Genomic DNA, 23,619 nt, shown 5'->3' with positions numbered 1-23,619 from the left:
AATAGCTATTAATCTCACTTTGCTTATTTATCACTTTTTTTGTGTATGCATATGTGAGTGTATTTTTGTTATTAAATTATAAGCTATTGAAGGGGGCAGGTTTTGAATAGGCTTTGGAAAGATGGTCAGGACTGGAATAGCAGAGGATAAACATGAAGTTCTTCTAGGAAATAGTATCTGGTACCTGGCGAAGTAGTAATGTCATTTCTTAATTCAAAGAGACACTTTTTCTAATACTGTTTAATAAAATAAGAAATTCTGCAGAGTCATGGGTTTTATTTTTATCTCCATGCATATAAGAAAAGAGGGAGGTGCCAATGATGTTCTTCTGGTTTGAGAAGGAAGAATTGTCGACTCTTGACTTTTAGGAACACAGGTAGTTCAATTGTACATATTATAATTGAGCAACAGATTATCATCTATGATTGACAGTATCTAGAATCCATTTCTGAAACCTAAATACCTTACAAGACTCATCATTCAAATAGCAGTTCCAAGTATTCACTGATTTAACACTAAACAGAACGAATTAATAGCACATGAATATTCACACATCTTCATCTCCAGTAACAACACGACATTCATCTTCTACCTGGCTTTGAAGAAATGGAGCTGGAGATGTATGCAATATTTTTTTTTGTATGCCTTTTGGTGAGGAAGGTTGGCCCTCAGCTAACATCTGTTGCCAATCTTCCTATTTTTTTTCCCCCGAAGCCCCAGTATATAGTTGTATATCCTAGCTGTAAGTCATTCTAGTTCTTCTATGTGGGATGCCACCACAGTGTATTTTAATGAGTGCTGTGTATGTCTGCACCCAGGATCCAAACCTGCAACCCCGGGCTGCTGAAGTGGAGCACCAGAAGTTAACCAATTGGCCATGGGCAGCCCTGCAATAAATTTGAAATCAATTTTTTAAGGAGTTTAGTGGAAAGCATCTCTTGAATGGTTAATCTATGGTATTGTGAAAAACTTGCACCAAGGGAATGCAGACTCCATAGCCTTTGGGCAGGAGACCAAAATTTCTAGAAACTGTAGTCCATTTCCTAGGGCCCATTTGTGCTGATGGGATATAAAGTCCTTCAATCTTTTATTCAGAGAGTGAAAGTATTAAGAGTGTTTCTGGTGTTCTTGAAATAGCATGGGGCTCAGAAACAAGAGACTGTGGTTAACACACTCACATTCCAGTTTGATTTCTTATGGACTCTGGTTCACATTTTCCCCATGTCAACAGATGAGGCAAAAAGCTTTGTGAATCACGAAGTTCCTAGGAGCTGCTTTGTGTTTATTATCATTATTCTTCCAAGTATGAACTCTCCTGTTGCCTGCTATCAATGAATAGCTCTTCCCTCAAGAGAAAGGTAACCAAGCAATTATTTCCTGTTTGTCTGTAATTTGGAGCTGGAGGTGGAGAGTTGCCCTCCCTTCCCCAACCCGTGCCAATCCTCTCCATGATTGGTAAAGTTGGAACCCATGCCCATTGCTTAGGAGTTATAAACAAGTGTGTGTACATATGTGTATCTTATTTGGTTTTGAATGGATAATTCTTCTCCCTGTTGCAATGCATGTTTGAGACCCTTAAAGACTCCACTCTCTTCATTGTATTCTGTGTCTTCTAGAGAGTAATGGAAGAACCTTTCCAGACCTGTAGCTGAGAGTATATATGCTCATCACCCAAGAGGCAATGTCAGAACAGGAGTAGAATTTATATTCAGTGGTGTGATTGCATGTGTTTATGTGTATTTGTGTGTGTGTGTGTGTGTGTGTCCAGTCTGTGCTACTGATCCATAACATGGCTCTACCACTCCTCACACCAGGGTATAACAGACTGCTCCATGTAGAATAATTTATCTCAAACTGATCCGCTATCTAATTTTTGAAAGGATAGGGAAAAACATGTTTTCTCTTGCTTATTCCTTACCCCCTATTAAGTCTTGTTGGTTTTTCCTCCAAATTTTATCCCAAACTGTAATTATCTTCTTCTCTGCTGCCATGATCCAGATGTAAGCAGGTACTATTTTGTATACAAACTACAGCAATGGCATCCGGTTAAACTTCTGCTGACACTCTTGAATTGTTATAATTTGCTCTCTACCCAGTAGAGACAGAAAAAAAATTCATTCATTCCTTTCCTAAAACCTTCTCATGGGTGTTCTACTAGTCTGAGAATAGAGTCAAAATTTTCCATTATAGAGGAAAAAATCTTACATAATCTGGTTCCTAGATAATTCTCCAACCCCATAAATTTCCCATGCTGACCATGCTCCTGGATGCCGTAGTCCTGTCCTCTGCAAACAACTGGAATGCCCATTTTTATAACCTTCACACAGCAGGCTTTTATTATTCAGGACTCATTGTAAAGAACTCGTAAGAACAGGCTTCCTCATCACCTTAGACTCTTGTAATTTAACAATGTCTATCAAAATCGTGAATGTATGTTTCCTCCAATTCTATTTCTAGGAATTTATCCTATATATCTATCTGTGCAAAATAGTATATGAACAGTGTTATTAATGTATGTTAGATCAGGTTTCTAATGGGGTTTTAGCATATTAGTGGGACAAAAAGAATGTGCTATTCAGGTTAAAATTCACATACTGACTAGTTCAAAACCGTGTTTCCATTATTTGATGGTCATAATGACTTCTCACTCTTGCACATTTCCATCTCTTTTTTTTATCTCCAGCAAAATAGAAGAACATGAGGAAGGATAATCAGAGCAGCGTGTCTGAATTCCTCCTCCTGGGGCTCCCCATCTGGATGAAGAATCAAGACATATACTATACTCTTTTCTTGGTTATGTACCTGACCACAGTGCTGGGGAACTTGCTTATCATCCTGCTCATTAGGGTAGACTCTCACCTCCACACTCCCATGTACTTCTTCCTCAGCCACTTGGCCTTCTCTGATGTCTCTTTCTCATCTGTCACTGTCCCAAAGATGCTCACGAATATGCAGACACAGAGTCAGTCCATCTCATATGCTGGGTGCATTTCCCAGGTGTATTGTGTCTTGCTGTTTGGGGGTCTTGACAGCTTCCTTCTCACATCAATGGCCTATGACAGGTATGTGGCCATCTGTCACCCCCTCCACTATATCACCATCATGAATCAGAACCTGTGTTTCCTGCTAGTAACTGTATCCTGGGTCCTATCCTGTACCAGTGCCCTTTTGCACACCCTCCTCCTGGTCAGTCTATCTTTCTGTGGAGAAAACACTCTCCCCCACTTCTTTTGTGACCTCTCCACCTTACTTAAGCTGTCCAGCTCAGATACCACAGTCAATGAATGGGTTATCCTCATTGAAGGATCAGTGGCCACTACGCTGCCATTCATATGTATCCTGGTCTCTTATGGCCACATTGGTAGCACCATTCTTAGAGTTCCCTCCACCAAGGGAATCTACAAAGCCTTCTCCACATGTGGCTCTCACCTCTCTGTGGTGTCTCTGTACTATGGAGCAATTATTGGACTGTACTTTTTCCCCTCATCCAATAATTCCAATGACAAGGATGTCATTGTGTCTCTATTGTACACTCTGGTCAGTCCCATGCTAAATCCCTTTATCTACAGTCTGAGGAATCGAGATATGAAAGGAGTGCTGGTAAATATACTCAGTAGAGGAAAATTTTCACCACGATGAGCATTATTTTTCCTATTAATTGAATATAAGTCCTGCTTCATCCTGCACATGCAACATGAGTATTCTTTCCTTTCTGACTAGCTCCTTTTTAGTGAATCTTGATGTGGCATTTTTTCTTCACTCTCTGTTTTGTCTTGCACTTAGTTTTCTTCTCTGTTTAGTTTTTGTTCAATTTAAGGAGTCATAGGAAAAGTTTATTAAAAACATACCTACACAACTATCTTTTCCTGAATGTTTTTTTTCTTTTTCACATGATATCGCTTGTCCTACAAGCATTTAAAATTTTTATGCAGTTACAGCTTTCAGGCTTCTTATTTTACTTTTTTTATAGTTTACAAACTTTATGTAGCAAAGCTTTTCTTTTCTCAAGATAACAAAAATATTCCTTCTGGCAGTTTCATAATTTTATTTTCGTGTCTAATTTGTTTTGTAATACACTTGAAATTTATTCTTGTGAATGACATTAATTATATATTTAATTGTATTTTTGTGTCTAATTTCTTATCGATTGTCCAAATTGTGTTTCAGGTATGTTATAGAGTTGTGGTAATGTGGTATGTCACTTTTTTTCCTCTTATATTAAGTAGTCCTGGCCACAAACTGAAATGAGATGGCTTTCTGTACAAGACCAGGAAAATTGCCCAGGCAGGACTGGTACTGCCCGCAGGTGGTGAATGAACTCAAACTTGACTGTAGCCCTCTGTGTCCTAGGTTGGCTAATTGGGTGTGAAGCATGGTCGTGAGAGTAGAGATTTTAAAGGGGCTTTCCAAGTGATGATGTGAGTATGGGTGATCAGTCCAATTTGATAGGGGGTTCAACCTTTCAGAGCCTGGGACCAAGAATGCATAGGCAGAATATCTGGAAATTTAGGCAACCTGAATTGAACTCAGGCAGGACTTCAGTGTAGTTTAATCCAAATGTATCTGAATTTTTAAAAGATATTTCCCTGCCCTCAGTACATAAATATAACGCCCTATGTTTCCATCTGAAATGGTAAAGTTTTGTCTTCAGTCCTGAGGAATTGCCTCTGCTCAAGGCAAATGTAGCTAACTTCATTGCCATAAGCTGATACCTGTCACAAATTATTATTTATTTTATTTTACTAATTGGTATAAAGGAGGGAATTAGTATTAAAAGAGGCTTTGTAAGTTTCCCAGTGCCACTAAACTAGCGATGTTTAGTAGAGGTGGTGCTCAAACTGCCATGTGTGTGTGGTCAAATCCTGAGTCCTTGGAATAATTTGAATATTTTTCAAAATTGAGCAATATTTTTTAGCTATTTTACTAAAAATTTTATTTAAACTTTAAAAAAAATTGAAATAGCAAACAAAGGAGCATATGTAACATATATACAGTTTAAATATACATGTATATATAGTATGCTGCTTGTGTGTATATACATATATATGTATGCTGCTTGTGTATATATACATATATATGTATGTGTTTGCATGTATGTGACGTCTAATTACACTTTAAAGAGTAATATTAAAAAAATACTCATGTAACAGTCTCCAGGCTTAACTAGTAGAAAACTAACAATATTGTTCAGCCCCTTGTGTCTCCTCCTCAATTGCATCTTCCTCTTCTCTTGAAAATACCCAGAATCTTTAATATTTTCAAAATTTCTTTGCTTTTCTTTACAGTTTTAACAATTCTATTTTGATCCTTAAGTTTTGCCTGCTGTAGAACTGCATATAAATGGAATAATATGACATTTATTCTTCTAGGTTCTGCTTTTGCTATCCAATACTGTCCTTGTGAAATTCATCCATGTTGCATAATATTCCACTGCTAGGCTGCTACAAACTTGTCTGTTCTATTTTCTATGGCTATTTTATTTGCTTTCAGCATTTTTCTACTACAAACAATGCTGCCACAAACCTTCTTGTACATTGTCTAGTGCATATATGCAGGACATTCTGTGAGTTCTAGACCCAGAAGAAGAATTACGGGATTGTAGATATGCGTGTGTTCAACTTAACTATCGCTGCTAAGCTCTTCTCTAAAATAGATGTACCAAGAAGTCAAAGTGAAAAGTCTACATGTTGCACGATTTCAACAATATGACATTCTGGAGAAGGCAAACTATAGAGATAACAGAATGATCAGTGGTTACTGGGGGTTCAGCTTTGAGGGGGAGAAGGATAAGTAGGTAGAGCAAAGGGGATTTTTAACAAAGGGCAATGAAACTATTCTGTGTGATGCTGTAACAGTGGATACATGTCATCGTGTATTTGTCAAAAACTAAAAAAACCTGAACAATATAAAGGAGTGAATTCTAATATCAACTATGTGCTTTAGTTAATAATATATCAATGTTAGTTTAATTGGAACAAATATACCACGCAGAAGCAAGATGTTAATAATAGGGGAACTGGTTAGGGGTGAGGGAGAGGTATATGAACGCTTTCTGCTCAATTTTTCTGTAAACCTAAAACTGCTCTGCGAAATAAAATCTATTAAATTTTTGTTGCTGTTGCTGTTTTGGTGAGGAAGTTTTGGTGAGCTAACATCTATTGCCAACATTCCTCTTTTTGCTTGAAGAAGATTGTTGCTGAGCTAATGTCTGTGCCAATCTTCCTTTATTTTGTATGTGTGAGGCTGCCACAGCATAGCTTGTTGAGTGTTCTGTAGGTCTGCACCAGGGATCTGAACCCATGGACCCAAGACTGCTGAAGAAGAACTTGCAAACTTAATCACTGTGCCACCAGGCCAGCCACTAAACAATCAATTTTTAAAAGTTTTACTAATTCAGAGAGATATCATCAAGATGGCAGTGGAGGAAGCCTCTGAACTCACCTCCTCCCATGGACGCAACCAGGTTACAACTATTTTTGGAAAAATTACCCTGGAGAGAAAACTTAAAACTAGATAAAAATAACCCACAACAAAGGATAGTCCTGAGTGAAGCAGAAGAGGCAGAAATTCCTCCTGGAGAGAAAAAAAGCCACCTTCATGAGTAGCAGAGCTCCACAGCTGGAGAGGCTGGAGTCACCCTAAGGTATGCAGCCCTCCCTGGAGAAGTGGGGACCTGAGTGGGGGCAGCTTACAATGACAAGCATCCTTCAGACTCAGCACAACTGAGACGAGTGCCCTACTATCTGGCTTTGCTGGCTATTAACTGCAATGGGGGCTACCCCCAGAAAAGCTATCAGACAAACCCCAAAAAACCCCAGCTCTTAAAGGGCCCATACACAAATTCACCAGCCTCAGAGGCAACCTAAAATCACCAGAAAGAAGGCTGTACAGTCCTTTGGTGAAAGGAGTTTCAAGTGGTAGGCTCTGGGTGCATCTTGGTGAGAGGTGAGACCTCTCCAGAGACTGAGACATTGGTGGTGGCCATTGTTGTGACCTAGTATAGGCATGCCGACACAGAGACTGGCAGACACCATTGAAGTTCTTCCCCTGGCCTGTTAGCTCTTGGGTCTGACACATCCACTAGAGTGCAAATTTAATCCAGTCTAGCCACCTCAGGAAGCCCACCCTAGGGATCGGCCTCACTCAACAGCAAGCTTTCAGCCTATTTGTCACCCTGCATAGACTGGGTGCCTTTATCCTCTACAGGCAGTAAGTCTGCCTCTGTGGTGCAGGGCCTGTGTGAGGACCAGGTATGCTGTGGGGGGGTCATTGGTGGGAGGTGGGGGTCTCTGCAGTGGGGTAATGGGTTATGCTCCAGGGGGTCAGGAAATTGGCACAGGCCTGGACTGTGTTGACAAGGGTGTGTGGACCTGTGGGGGTGGGGCTTATCAGCAGCAGATGACCGGGCTTTAAAAACAGCCATAAAGAGAATTGGCCTCACCTTCCAAAGCCTGAAACAATTGGGTGTTCCTGTGCCTAAGGCCCACCCCACTCAGCTGCAATCCTAAGAGAACTGACAACAGCCTTCCCGGCCTGAGGCCTACAGCAACTGTAAACCCCTGAACCTAGCAACCAGCTACACAGGGTACCTATGCAATTAACAGGAAAACTGCAGCAGGAGTGTGCGCTTAGACCTTGTAGCCAATGGTGCTGAGATTCCCCAAACCCGATTTATAAATAACTGGTCATGGGAAGGAAGGAGTAGACTCCTTGGGTACCTGCAGTAAGAGCAACACTGCCCCAGCAGAAAGACACAAGTAGTCCACACGGGGGTCACTCCTGGATCATTTGGACTGGTAATGAGATGGAAGCACACTGCCGACACTCAAAAGACACCTCTTACATAAGGCCACTTCTCCAAGATCAGGAGACATAGAGGACTCACCTAATACACAGATAAAAGCACAGAGAAAGAGGCTTAATGAGGGGACAAAGGAATACATTCCAAGCAAAGGAATGGGACAAAACCCAAGAAAAAGAACTAAATGAAACAGAAATAAGAAGTCTACCTGACAAAGAGTTCACACAAAAACTCATAGGATGCTCACTGATATTGGGAGAAGACTGGGTGAATACAGTGAGAACAATAAAGAATTGGAAAATATAAAAAAGAAGCAATCAGAAATGAAGAATACAATACTGGAAATGAAAAATTCACTAGAAGGACTCAAAAGCAGAGTAGATGATACAGAAGAATGGATCAGTGGCCTGGAAGAAAGACTAGAGGAAATCACCCAAGATAAACAGATAAAAGAAACAAGAATTAAAGAGAATGAGAACAGTCTAAGGGAACTCTGGGACAATATCGAGCACACTAACATTCGTATTATAGGTGTCCCAGAAGGAGAAGAGAGAGAAAAAGGGACAGAGAATATATTGGAAGAAATAGTAGCTGAAAACTTTCCTAACCTAAGGAAGGAAACAGACGTCCAAGTACAGGAGACACAGCACCAAACAAGATGAACACCAAGAGGCCCACACCAAGAAACATTATAATTAAAACTTCCAAAATGAAAGATAAAGAGAGAATCCTAAAAGTGGTAAGAAAAAGGCAACAAGTGATGTACAAAGGAAAGCCAATAAAGCTATCAGCAGACTTCTCAGCTGAAACCCTACAGGCTAGAAGAAAGTGGCATGACATATTTACAGTGCAGAAAGGAAAAAACCTACGATGAAGAATTTTTCACCCAGCAAGGTTATCATTCAAAATGGAAGGAGAGATAAAGAGCTTCCCAGTCAAGCAAAAATTAAAGGAGTTTATCATCAAGAGACCAGTTCTACAGGAAATGCTGAAGGGACTTATTTAAGTGGGAAAGAGAAGAGCACAAATAGGGATAAGAAAATGATCAAACAAACAAACAAACAAACCCCAGGCAATATAATCACTGGTAAAGGCAAAAATACAGTAAAGGTAGCAGATCAACCACCTATAACGATGATATATAGGTTAAAAGACAAAAATACTAGAATTACCTATTACAATGATAAGAGTGTAATGGATAGACACACACAAAACAACAGATTAGATATGATTTCAAAAACATAAAATGTGGGAGTAGGGGATTAAAAGATTAGAGCTTTCAGAAAAAGGTCAAGCTAAAGAGACTATCAACTTAATATAGATTGCTATATACATAGAATATTATATTGGAACTTCATGGTAATCAAAAACCAGAAACTTATAATAAGTAAACAAATAAGTAAGAGGAAAGAAATCAAACATATTACTAAAGAAATCCATCAAACCACAAGGGAAGAGAGCAAGAGAAGAAGAAAAATACAGAGAAGAACTACTAAAACACCCAGAAAAAAAGTAACAAAATGGCAAGAAATGCATTTTTATCAATAGCTACTCTAAATGTCAATGGACAAAATGCTCCAATCAAAAGACATAGGGTGGCCGATTGGATAAGAAAACAAGACCCATATATGTGCTGCATACAAGAGACACACTTCAGACCTAAAAACACTAACAAACTGACAGTAAAAGGATGGAAAAAGATATTGCATGCAAATGGCAAAGAAAGAAAGCAGGGGTAGGAATACTTATATCAGACAAAATAGACTTTAAAACAAAAACTGTAAGAAGAGGCAAAGAAGGGAACCACATAATGATAAAGGGAACAAACCAACAAGAGGATATAGCACTTGTACATATCTATCCACCAACATAGGAGCATCTAAATATATAAGGCAATTATTAACAGACATGAAAGGAGAAATAGACAGTAAGACAACAATAGTAGGGGATTTTAACACCCCACTTACACTAATGGATGGGTCACCCACAAAGAACATCAATAAGGAAATATTGGCCTTAAATGACACATTAGACCAGATGGACTTAGTAGATATATATATAGAACATTCCATCGAAAAACCACAGAATACACATTCTTTTCAAATACACATGGAACATTCTCCAGGATTGATCACATATTAGGCCACAAAACAAGTCTCAATAAATTGAAGAAGATTGAAATAATACCAAGTATCTTTTCTGACCACAAAGGTATGAAACTAGAAATCAACTACAGGAAGGAAATTAGAGAAGCCACAAAAATGTGAAGATTAAACAAAATGCTAATGAACAACGATTGGGTGAATGAAAAAATCAAAGGGGAAATCAAAAAATTCCTGGAGACCAATGAAAATGAAAATATGACGTGCCAAAATCTATGGGATACAGCAAAAGTGGTTCTAAGAGGGAAGTTCATAGCAATTCAGGCCTACCTCAACAAGCAAGGAAAATCCCAAGTAAACAACCTAACAGTGCGCCTAAAGGAACTGGAAAAAGAACAACAAACAAAGCCCAAAATCAGGAGAAGGAAGGAAATAATAAAAATCAGAGCAGAAATAAATGAAACAGAGACAAAAAAATAGAAAAATTTAATGAAGCGAAGAGCTGACTTTTGGGAAAGATAAAATTGACAAACCCTTAGCTAGACTCGCCAAGAAAAAAAGAGGGAAGGCTCAAATAAATAAAATCAGAGATGAAACAAGAGAAATTACAATAGACACCTGAGAAATACAAAGGATTATAAGAGAACACTATGAAAAGCTATACACCAATAAATTGGATAATCTAGAAGAACAGGATAACTTCTGAGAATCATACAAACTTCCAAAACTGGATCAAAAAGAAGTATAGTATTTGAATAGACCAATCACCACCAAGGAGATTGAAACAGTAACCAAAAACCTCCCAAAAAATAAAAGTCAAGGACCAGATGGCTTCCCTGGTGAATTCTACCAAACATTCAAAGAAGATTTAATACCCATACTTCTCAAACTGTTCCAAAAAAATGAAGAGGAGGGGAAGCTTCCTAACTCATTCTACAAAGCCAACTTTATCCTGATACCAAAATCAGACAAAGACAACACAAAAAAAGAAAATTACAGGCCAATATCACTGATGAGCATCGATGCAAAAATCCTCAACAAAATCCTAGCAAATTGAGTACAAAAATACATTAAAAAGATCATAGATCATGATCAAGTGGGTTTTATTCCAGGGATGCAGGGATAGTTCAACATCCGAAAATCTAACAACGTGATACCCCACATTAACACAATAAAGAATAAAAATCATGTGATCATCTCAATAGATGCAGAGAAAGCATTTGACAAGATACAGCATCCATTTATGATAAAAACTCTAAATAAAATGGGTATAGAAGGAAAATACTTCAACATAATAAAGGTCATATATGACAAACCCACAGCAAATATCATTCTCAATGGAGGAAAACAGAAAGCTATCCTTCTAAGAACAGGAAGCAGACTTAGATGCCCACTTTCATCACTTTCATTTAACATAGTATTGGAAGTCCTAGCCACAGCAATCAGGCAAGAAAAAGAAATAAAATGGATCCAAATTGGAAAAGCAGAAGTGAAACTGTCACTATTTGCAGAAGAAAACCCTGAAGAATTCATTATAAAACTTTTAGAAATAATAAATGAATACAGTCAAGTCGCAGGATACAAAATCAACATACAAAAATTTGTTGTGTTTCTATACACTAACAATGAAGTAGTATAAAGAGAAATGAAGAATACAATCCCATTTAAAATTGGAACAAACAGAATAAAATACCTAGGAACAAACTTAAAAGAGGTGAACGATCTGTATACCGAAATCTATAAAACATTGTTGAAAGAAATTGAAGACAAAAAGAAGTGGAAAGATATTCCATGCTCTTGTATTGGAAAAATTAACATACTTAAAATCTCCATACTCCCTAAAGCAATCTATAGATTCAATGCAATCTCTGTCAACGTTCCAACAACATTTTTCACAGAAATAGAACAAAGAATCCTAAAATTTATATGGAACAACAAAAGACCTCAAATATCCAAAGGAATCCTGAAGAAAAAGAAGTATCCCACTCCCTGATTTCAAAATATACTTCAAAGCCATAGTAACCAAAACAGCATGGTACTGGCACAAAAAGAGACACACAGATCAATGGAACAGAATTGAAAGCCCAGAAATAAACCCACACATCTATGGACAGCTAATTTTTGACAAAGGAGCCAAGAGTATACAATGGAGAAAGAAGAGTCTCTTCAATAAATAGTGGTGGGAAAACTGGACAGCCACATGAAAAAGAATAAAAGTAGACCATTATCTTACATCATGCACAAAAATCAACTCAAAATGGATTAGACTTGAATGAAAGCCTGAAACCATGAAACTTGTAGAAGAAAACATAGGCAGTATGCTCTTTGACATCAATCTTAGCAGTATAGTTTCAAGTACCATATCTGACTGGGCAAGGGAAATAAAAGAAAAAATAAACAAGTGTGACTACATCAAACTAAAAAGCTCCTGTACAACAAAGGAAACCCTAAGAAAACGAAAAGACAACGTAACAATTGGGAGAAGATATTTGCAACCATATATCAGATAAGGGGTTAATATCCAAAATATACAAAGAACTCATACATCTCAACAACAAAAAAGACAACAACCCAATTGAAAAATGGGCAAAAGATCTGAATAGAGATTGCTCCAAAGAAGATATATGGATTGTCAACAGGCACGTGAAAAGATGTTCAACATCTTTAGCTATAAGAGAAATGCAAATCAACACTACAATGGGATATCATCTCACTCCTGTCAGAATAGATATAATTAGCAAGACAGGAAACAACAAGAGTTGGAGAGGATGTGGAGAGAAGGGAAGCCTCACACACTGCTAGTGGGAGTGCAAACTGGTGCAGCCACTCTGGAAAACAGTATGGAGTTTCCCCAGAAAATTAAGAAAAGATCTACCATATGATCCAGCTATTCCACTGCTGGGTATTTATCCAAAGAACTTGAAAACACAAAGGCATAAAGGTACATGCACCCCTATGTTCATCACAGCCTCGTTCACAATAGCCAAGACTCGGAAGCAACCTTGGTGCCCATGAAGGGGCCAATGGATAAAGAAGACATGGCATAAATACACAATGCAATACTTCTCAGCCATAAGAAATCATGAAATCCGGCCATTTGTGGCAACATGGATGGATCTTGAGGATATTATGCTAAGTGAAATAAGTCAGAGGGAGAAAGTCAAATACCGTATGATCTCACTCATAAGTAGAAGATGAAAACAATGACAAACAAACACATAGCAACAGAGATTAGATTGGTGGTTACCAGAAGGGAAGGGCAGAGGGAGGAGGGAAAAAGGGGTGATTAGGCACGCATGTGTGGTGATGGATTATAATTAGTCTTTGGGTGGTGAACATGATGTAATCTACACAGAATTCAGAATATATTACGATGTACATGAAAAAAAGAAAAAGTGAAATATATATATGGAAAAAAATAAAGATAAGTAAATAAATGTAAAAAAAGTTTTACTAATTCAAATCTCCATCACCTGAGAACAAGAGTCCCTATTACTTTACTGCATCAACAACACTTGGTATTGACAGATTTCTTAATTTTTACAAATCTGGTCATAGAAAATTATATCTCGTTGTGGTTTTACTTTCTATTTCCCTGATTATTTATGAAATAGAGCATCTCAGCCTTTGCTTATTGGATATGTGTGGCGGAGGTGGTTGGCTATTCACCAAAATTTCATGACCTCCTTCCCACATGTGAAGTTGTCACTAGGAGTCAGCTGCCACATTTTCTACTAATCTAGGTGTAGGTACATGGCAGCTTCTCCCAAATGGAAGAGAATGCATCTTATTTTCTGGTTAGAATTTTAAAGAAGAGTATGTGTCTTCTCCTCTATCATCTGGAAACAAATACCCTGCTGCCCTGAGAGACAAGTGAACCTGGTCCCTGAATCACCACATAGTGAAATGCTGTCAACCCACTAGAAGACCCACACTGGACCAGTAGAGCAGCCATCACTATCCTTACTGATTCAAAATTTTCTTTTGTGAAACACATGATTATTCCTTTTCTCTGCTTTTTTATTGGGTATTCTCTTTTTATTTATTATATTGTAAGACAGACTTCATATAATCTGGTAATAAATCCTTTGTCAGTTGTATACATTGCAAATGACTTCCATTATTGGAAGCTTATTACTTTTGTTTTTTTAAACTATCTATTAATGTCTTAATCTTAATGTGATTAAAGTTATTAATGCATTATTTTATGATGTGTGTTTTTGATTTTAACATTTTTCCTTGAGAAAGTCACCTTGAAAATGGCAACCCTTCTGTTTATAGATAACAAGGAAGGGACGTGACATCAGGAAAAGTGCAGAGGCTGAGGAAGTGTGGACTGAGATTTCTCATCAGAGGGAGCATCTTGAGTTTGTATAAGTGGAAATACCCCAGTGGACTCCCCTCTAGCACAATTTTCTACAGATAACTTACCATTAGGTAGGTCTACTCTATACTCTTGCTCATAGGATATAGTTGTTTAGCAAAGTAACCTACAAGACTGATACAGTACTATAGCGTCAGTGTCAGAGTAAATGTCCTTTAAACTCAGAGATATTAATATCAATTCAACACACACATACATCTTATAATTAACAGCTCGTATGTGCAAGGCATTGTCCATCCAGAGTCCGGGGGTAGTTTTTGACCTTGGAAAATAGAAACCATTGAGTCTCTAGAGTGAAACTTGTGCCTCTGACCTAATTGACACTGTGTGATAAAAAGCTGAGATAGATGTTATAAGAATAGAATCATAGAATGTCAGTAGTATATGCTTTTGTAACAACTCAATGGGATCCAGTTTTCATAGCACTTTGAAAATTTCCATCCCCAATAGGGGATGTTCTGGCATTGGATGGTAAATCCTGTACTTTTCAGTGTGCTTTACATCAAATATATCTGAATTTCTAAAAAGAAAAAGAAAGGACTTCCTGTCTCATGTACATAAATTTAGTGTACCGTATTCTTATGTCAAACTTTAGAACTTTGCCTTCAGTCCTTTAAAGTCCTTGAAATACATGGAATTGATTGTTTTTAATGGAGTGCAAAATAGAACTCATTTTAATGTTTCTTCTAATATGAATATGTAATATAAGATAATATATTATATTATATAATATGTAATATAATTCCATTTTTAAAGATAATTAATTTTAAAGAGTTTATTTTTTTTCCCCAGTATTCTGCAATAGATGTCCTTGACCGAAAATCAAAGCATCGATTTTGTAATTTCATCTGTACTCCAAAAAATAGATGCAGATAAATCATAGGTGATCTTTAAGTGGAGTGTGTTAGTAAGAATTTGTTTGAGAGAGTAGAACAAAAGTGCTTGCCTATACAACTACTACAAGAGCTGGGGAGCAGAGGTCAGGTAAACTGCTCCTGAAGATTAAAAAAGCTAACACCAAAGATTTCAGTCTAAAGAATAAAATAGATAGTTTTAAAAGGTTAATGAGTAGTAGCTGCAAATCTCAAGAATCACTGAAAAAGTCTCCCAATGACTCAATCTGTAGCACTAATGCAGGTGGCTCTTAGGAGCTCAATGGGAAACTACTGTGAATCTCACATTTGCCTATATTTCTGGGTGCAATAACCTTCAGAGAGGAATGCCTTCTTCTCCTCTGCCTGCTAAATCTCTCATGAGTTCCTGTCATGGGAAATCATTAAACATAAACAATACAGAAAAGAAAAATCCGGAAAATGTAATTTCCAGCTTCACGACTACAATGCAGTGGAAGCCTTAGAAGTGGGTGATGACAATGCTAAGTTAACAGCAGACTAGTATGGGGCATAAGGACAAGAAAAGGGGATTGTGTAGGAGGCTGAGAGAGGGCCCACCTGCAAGTCCCAGGAACAAGATGAGGGATGCATGGGACAGAGCCACCCAAGTTGAGCGCATTTTAGATCAGCTAACCTGCAGCTGGCCACAGAAGGATGAGTGAGAGGATCCAAGTCCAGAAAAACCACCATCCCAAGCTAGATCAGCCAAGCCCCAAGCTGGACTGGCCAAACTTCAACGAACCCTCAGATTCATAAGTAACATAAATGCTTATTGTTGAAGGCTGCTGAGAGTTGTGGTCATTTGTTATCCAGCATTTTTGTCGCAAGAGCTAACTGATACACAGGAGTATGAGAAAGCCCTTATGTCACAAGGGAAAGCCTAACATCAGTAGTATGGGAAAGTATATTCCTGTCCTGGAAGTGAGGAGGAAGGAGTACACCTTTTTTTAAACAATAATCCAGTTCACCACACTTAATACCTGGAATGTTGGAAAAGTACTTCTCAGGAGATGTAATATTTCCCTGCTATTCTTTCTAAATTTATTTAGTTGAAGATTGTTTTCCTCTTCCGCTGAAAAAAAACTTTTAAGGATCCCATAAGTTCTCTTCTAAGCCTTAGGTATTAGAAAGGGTAAAGATTACTTTCTATCACAAACACCGTCTCAATTCTGTAGTTAAATTTCCCTCTCCCTCATTAGATCTGGCCTCAGGCAAGCATCTGAGGTCCAGAATGGAGTCATATGGTATATTATCTTTTTTTCCTTCATTTTTATCAAGTCTAATTGCAGTTGATAAACCCACTTTCTGGGGATGTAGCATGGAAAGAAGAATGATGATGAAGTGACAATAATATGCTTCTTTGGTTGTTACTGTATTACAAAGTTTTGACTTCTGTTGACCTGGATGATAGTTAAAACTGACTCATTCCCTTGTTATTACTTCCAGACCAAGGGATATTCAGAGACTTCCAGGCTGCCTTCCCACACATCCTCTGTGGTATAACTAAGTATATTTCTTCCTGTGAATGCTTCTCCTCATAGCCCTTGGTTTCATGATGGTACATTTCCTGTACATCTCTTATCCTTTCTTTGAGTTTCCTAGACTTACCAATAGGTCTTCTTGGGAAGAATTGAAAATGGCTTCATACCACTTCTCTCTCACATAACCCACCTGTGGTCCACGGGAAACACTTTTGCTTTTATTGCCCCACCATGAAAAGATGTGAAAGTATTTACCAAACATAATTTTATTCCATAATTCCAATTCTCTCTCTGTCCTTTCCCATTTCATCTTTCTTGTTGCTCTTGCTCTCGTAAAAGGAAAGGATATATATCAAACTCTCTAAATGATTATTTTAAAGCTTCTCCCACCAAGCTTCAAGAGAGGAGGAAAGTATCCCTCTCTCTTTCGGGAGGATTTGGGGTTCACTGTGCAGCTTTCTCAAATGAAACAAAACAAAACATCAGCTTACAAGAACCTCTCATCTCCAGGTCTTAGCACTTTTTTGATCCACATCTAGGTTAAGAGGCTTAAGAGTTATGAAACTGCTTATTGAGGGTTCCTATAAATATTTTCATTTTGTATTTTACAACTCACTTTGGTATCTGCTGTCTATCAAATCTTGGTACCTCAACTGAAACTTCCAGTTTAACACCTTACACGTGCTGCTCCCCCTTCCTGTGATTATCAGGAAAAGATAGAACTTTGTGTGTCTGGATAATGCTGATTTGTTAAGTCTCAGGTAAAGCAATACCTTCTCTGGGAAGCTTTTCATATCCTCTGACACTTGGCTAAGCTAATTATTCCCTCTCAGGACACAGTGTTCCATGTAAACAATTATGGTCCTTGGTTTTATCACTCAGGAATCAGGCAGTCAAGATTTAAATCTTCCTTTCACCAACTGTGATTTTAAGGCATTCTTCAGCTCTTTGAGCCTGAGTTTTCCCAACATATCTTTAGGGTTGTTGTCATGATTAAAGTAGATGATTTAATGCACGTTAAACTCTTCAACTAGTACTGGAGACAATGGGAGTGACATTTATTTTGTTGCTGAATATCTGTACGTGTTTGAGGATAAAGGAAGTGTGGGATGCATTCATGAAGGACAAGAAAGCAGTGTGTTAATTATCATATAAGGAGAGTAAAATTTAATATGTCCTCCCTGAAATTTCTAAAAGGGCTCAGGGTCCCTGGATACCTGGGTTCTGGGTGAAGAAGAAACTATATTGTCACCAAAATGGAAAATTCTTTAGAAATGGAGATGTGAAAGGCCAAATGCATTTTACAACAATTTAATATTTGAGGAAGGGCCAACCTTGATGGTTTCCATTTAATGATACCAGCCATTTTGACATAGAATCCTCAAAGTGTTGTACAATCCCCATTATCCAAGAAAAGAGCAAATTAAGTCCTGGAAAGCATATCCCCTTTTACTCCTCCCCCTAACAGGTGCAGGAATAATGTCAACAAAGATTTCTGAGTAACATCTGTGGAAGGAAGACAAGTGAAATATAGTTTCAATAATTTGTATTTACAGAAAAAAGATCATATGAGTATTTTAAAAGAAAAGTAAGTATCAGTTAGGAGAATATATTTTCTTATTCAAGAGTTTCCTCAAGGCCCCTTTCATGTCTTTATTTCTCAGGCTATAAATGAAGGGGTTCAACATGGGAGTGACCACTGTGTACATCAATGAAGCAATTATGTTATTGTCATTGGTGGTGTTGGATGAAGGGAGGAAATATAGACCAATAATTGCCCCATAGTAGAGAGTCACTACAGAGAGATGAGATCCACAAGTGGACAAGGCTTTGCAGATGCATTGGGTAGAGGGAACCCGGAGGATTGTGGCCCCAATACGTCCATAAGAAACCAAGATGCATAAGAATGGAACCATAATGGCAGTTAATCCCGCAGTAAAGATTAGCAATTGGTTGAGGGAAGTGTCTGAGCAGGACAATTTGAGTAGGGCAGCAAGGTCACAGAAGAAGTGAGGCACAGTGTGGTCAGCACAGAAGGACAGCCAGGCCAGGAGGAGGGTGTGCAAAAGAGCACAAGCACAAGCAATGAGCGAGGACCCAGCCACCAGCATGACACAAATGCTCTGACTCATGATGGTGGTATAATGGAGAGGATGACAGATGGCCACATACCTGTCATAAGCCATTGAAGTGATCAGGAAACTGTCCAAATCAGCAAAGAAGATGAAAAAATATGTCTGTGTAATGCATCCTGCATAGGGGATGGATTTGTACTTAGTCTGCATGTTCATCAGCATCTTAGGGACGGTGACAGATGAGAAGGAGACATCAGTGAAGGCCAAGTGGCTGAGGAAGAAGTACATGGGGGTGTGGAGGTGAGAGTCCAGCCAGATGAGCAGGATGATGAGTAGATTCCCCAGTACTGTGGTCATGTACATGCCCAGGAACAGGGCAAAGAAAAAGCCCTGCTGCACTGGTGGGATAGGGAGCCCCAGGAGGAGGAACTCAGACACAGTGCTCTGGTTTTCCCTCCTCATATTGATATATCAGCTGGAGGGCACTGGTGGGGAAAGTTAAAGTGAAAAGGAATGTCTCTGGATAAAAAAATTATCATTGTGGCATAGCATAATAGAGATGTTCTTTTGATTTAGGTAATGTCTTTTCCATATTTTCTTACATCTGATGCATATTTTGCTGAATAAATGTAGAAAAAAATATAGCCACTTTCTTTCTCAATCTTGTCCCAGTCTCTGTAAATGATAATACGAACAGTGAATGTTATTAAACATTGTCCTGATTCGCTGTTCTAATAGCTTACATGTCATAACTACTTCAACAGTCTTAAGTATATAAACTAGGTAGGTACTGTTATTATTTCCACTTTCCTATGGGATAGCTGAGGCAGACAGTCTCACACTCACTGAGGTAAGAAGAGGAGAAGCTGGGCTTTGGGACCCAAGCATTTTGACTCCACAATTTAGTCTCTGGAATCAAAATAAATTACTTGACAACAGAAATCTCATTGCCTTTTATAATTTTGTGTGTAATGAGCTGTTTAATTCTGTATCCTCTGCTTCTCTACACATACCATGATTATTTCTAATTTGTTCATTGGTTGTGGACCCAGAATCTATCACAGACAATGAATACACACACAATGTAAATTTGTCTAACAAATAAAAGATGTCACATCCAATTACATTCATCATGGCAGCCTCTTTAAGAAACTTACATCAGGCTTTGTTCAAGACCCATGTTTAACCTTAATAATCGTGGAACTTCATGTTATTTAGTTATCACATGGTATCACATTGAAAGAAGTACAATCTAAAAGCCAAACATAATTTTTAAAAGGAATTCTAAACTTTTCTTTGTCTCTGAAATAACCTGTAAGAGATTTATTTCCTAATCAAAATCAGTATTTATCAAACTATCTTTATATTTTTTAAAAGAGAAGATAAGGATTCACTATAACATAACAAAACTTGTTATAAAGCTATATGGATTACAATGAGTAATGTGTTTTTTACAAAGATAAACCAATAAAACAGTAGAAGAAAACAGAGAGCCTAGAAACAGACACATTTTTAATGAGGACTTGGCCTCACCATCACTTTTTCAGCTGGATTCAGAAGGCAACCACGTACCAGTCCTGGTCCCTCCAACTCCAACTGAGGGAAAGGAAGAGTGTAATTATGAAACAACTTAATCCAGTAGGTGAAAATTCATGTCAAATGATAACTTTCAGTGACTACAGTAAAGTAGCCACTGGCTCCCTTAATACCTGGAACCAGATATCAAATCAGCATATTCATCAGTGCTTTACCAATAGGTCTCCAAGAAACAGGTGAAAGATAGTTTGCTACTTAGTCTTAGAAGCAGGAGGCTTTCTGCACGATGTCAGCACCTTGAATCCAATCCTGACCCCATAATCTTCATGGATTATGGAAAATAAGTCATGGAACACTCAATCTTTTTTTCTTGAGATTCTTCAGATTATCTGGGCTAGTTTTTCTTGGGGGTACATGCAGAACTATGGCTATGCAGTGTGATTTCTAGAACAGCATTGAGACTTCCATATCCCTACCCAAAACATTATCCTCAGTAGGATCTGGCACCTGAAATTCCTTCAGCAAGAGAAAAAAGGCTTCAAGGTCCCAACTATAGATTAGGTTTAAAAGTAAAAATTCCTAGGAGAGAGAGCCCTCTGGCCAGAAGTCTCACTGAGATGGAACGGTTGGGAGCTGTTCATATTTGGGGACCAGTTTTGGACAGCAGAACAAGGGCACTGACCTCGTCAAACAAACTGAAGAGGGGAGAGGACTGCAGATTACAGGCAGAATGAAAGCAGAGGCTGCAGACACTGAGAACGAACTTACTGTCCTTCTAAAATGACTGCTAAAAGGCTAGAAATGGTCACTGTTCATAAAATCTAATTGAGCACCTAATTTTCAAAGACTGTGCTTTTCGAATATTATTCACTTCTTCCCACAACCTTTCAAGACAGACATCCTTATCCTCATTTTACAGAGGAGAACAAGGGGACTCAGTCATGAAACTTACCCAATGTTATAGCGCCAGTATATGGTGAACCTGGGATTTGATCCCATCTATCTGGTTCCAAAGACTATATTCTCCCCACTATGTTATATGCCTTCGTTAACTATATCCTCAAGTAAGACAGTACTTGCTGCCTGAGAGCACTCAAGAATTTCAGGAAGTAAATCAGGAAGTTTGAGGATGAATGAAAATCTGTGGTTTCAGTATATGTGCCTGGATCATATTGTCAATAATAACGATAACAATAAAATTATAATAACAATCATTCATTAATCATGCGTTTATTGTGTAATTAATATTGGTTAGTGCGATGACATATACCTTGTATCATATCAGTCTAACAGGGTCAGAAAAAAGACATTATGCTCATTTAACCAGTTGGAAACTAGGGCTTAGAGAGTGGAAGTAATTTGCCTAAAATCGTTCAGCATGAAAATGATAGACACATTATTCAAACCCAGATTTGTCTGATTTCAAACCCATGTTCCTAACCACTATGCTATATTGCCTCTAGGAGATCATAATTTGGTGAAAAAGTGACATCTGGATATATGTTCTTCATAAAAGTGAAAAAGAGGGAATCTAAGTTCCACAAAGCCTTTGGATGGATGTATTTCCTTAGCTCTTAATCAGATGGTCAGAAGTGAATAGAGAGACTAGGATACCAGCACCTGGGGTTACAAAGACAGCTACTCATAAGGTGAATTTCTCAGGGCTCTGGGACAAAAGCAGATTAGACCCTGGCCAATGTTTTTGATGGGCTACTTAATTTCTGTCAATAGGGGAAAGGTTAAGGCAACTATGGTACATACCCATTGGAAGTAATATTGTGTAGTCAGTAAAAGGAATTCATGAAAACTTATGACATAATTTTGAAGGAACATAGTAGAAAATTATATACAGGCATATTTACAACTATTTGCAAAAACAATGCAGATTATATTATTATTAAACCTGGAATATTTTGCTCACAGCTTGAATGTATGCCAGATATTCAGTAAAACTGTGAAAGACATAACATTTTCCTAGAGAAGAAAGACAAAACCCCAAGGAATTATAATTTTGTCCATCTATGTTATTTGAGACACTATAATAAATTTATAAAAGTCCTTGCTGCGAGTATAATCATCTGCAATATTTTGTAGCAGACCTTTCACACACACACACATACTCGCACATACAGCACACTTATTGCTGAGGTAAGTCTATAAGCACTACCCTTACCTAGCTCAGGGGTGATAAATTCAAATACTCTCAGCTCCAGGGTATGAACTAATTTTTCATTAGATCTGGGATGGGGGAAAAGTCACAGTCTCAACCCTGAAGCGAGGAGGAGATACACTAACTCTTTTTCAGCAGATCCAAGCAACAACAAAGGTATTCATATTTACCAGCCAGGCTGGAAACCCAGGGGACCAAGGCCACAAATTTCTGGTGAGGGACAATTTGAGAGTAATGACTGTATTTCCTTTAACCATTCCCAGGGGAGATATGCCTTTGCCAGATACTAAAGATAGTCAACTCCTTTGGGAATACAAATGAGGACTTTATTTGCAGATTCATTTATTTATAAAGAATTTTCACATCTATGAGCTCATTTAACCTTCTAAATAATTCTTGAGGTGGATAATATTTTTCACATTTAATTGTTTTTGAGAGTGGCTCAAAAGGAAATGATCAAATGAGGATTCAAATCCAAACATATTAACTTCAGACCTAAAGCTGAATTGCATTGAATCGTGATGTCTCCCTTGTAATAGTGGTCTCTGTATCTTGTGGACTTCTTCCTTCCCACAGTCAATCTGGAACTAGGAGGAGAGTTGCTATTAATCCCTGGGTGATAAAAACACTTATCAAGGAATCAAGGAATAGCCGTGCTTCTGTTTCTCAGAAATAGAGTTTTCTCTTCCTACAGAAACACCTGAGTGCATGCGGGGATATTTTCTTACTGTTAAGACACATAATAATAGTAGGCACATCTTCAAGGCTCAAAATATATTCTGTAAGCATAAGAATGAGTCTGAGAAGCCTTTGAAAACCTGTTCTATTCAGGTTGGCAAATATAGAGAAGAGACAAAGAATCAAGTGGTGGAGACAGCATTTTACTCATTATTTTTTTCAATAATTTATTCATTTATTTAGTCATTCATAAAAAATATTGTGTACCTACTATGTGGCAAGGATTTTGTGAGTACTATAAGTAAATATTTGAAAATACAGGGTTTTTTCTCTCAAAGAGCTACTAACCCTGTGAGCAGGATAGACAAGACAGTGTGTGTCAAATGCAGTAATGAAAGTGAGTGCTGAGTATTATGAGAGCACAGAGGAGGGGTATTAAACCCAAATATAGGAGGTCAAGCAAGGTAGGTTTGTAGGAAATTACATGTCAACAGAGATC

The 23,619-nt window shown here is 38.0% G+C and overlaps 2 protein-coding genes across 2 annotated transcripts; one reads left to right on the top strand and one right to left on the bottom strand.

Annotated features, from left to right (window-relative positions):
- Window positions 1–2,697: 2,697 nt before the first annotated feature.
- On the top strand, window positions 2,698–3,639 carry LOC106841978 (olfactory receptor 1J21-like). Its single transcript, XM_014858284.3, has one exon. It carries the CDS (start codon window positions 2,698–2,700, stop codon window positions 3,637–3,639), a length of 942 nt encoding a protein of 313 aa, XP_014713770.2.
- A 14,617-nt stretch (window positions 3,640–18,256) lies between these two features.
- On the bottom strand, window positions 18,257–19,198 carry LOC139046459 (olfactory receptor 1J1-like). The gene has a single exon (XM_070519924.1). The coding sequence runs from the start codon at window positions 19,196–19,198 to the stop codon at window positions 18,257–18,259; it is 942 nt and encodes a 313-aa protein (XP_070376025.1).
- Between the last annotated feature and the right edge of the window lie 4,421 nt (window positions 19,199–23,619).

This window comes from Equus asinus, chromosome 10, assembly GCF_041296235.1.
Source record: "Equus asinus isolate D_3611 breed Donkey chromosome 10, EquAss-T2T_v2, whole genome shotgun sequence".
Classification (NCBI taxonomy): domain Eukaryota; kingdom Metazoa; phylum Chordata; class Mammalia; order Perissodactyla; family Equidae; genus Equus; species Equus asinus.
This window is presented reverse-complemented; position numbering and strand designations above follow the sequence as displayed.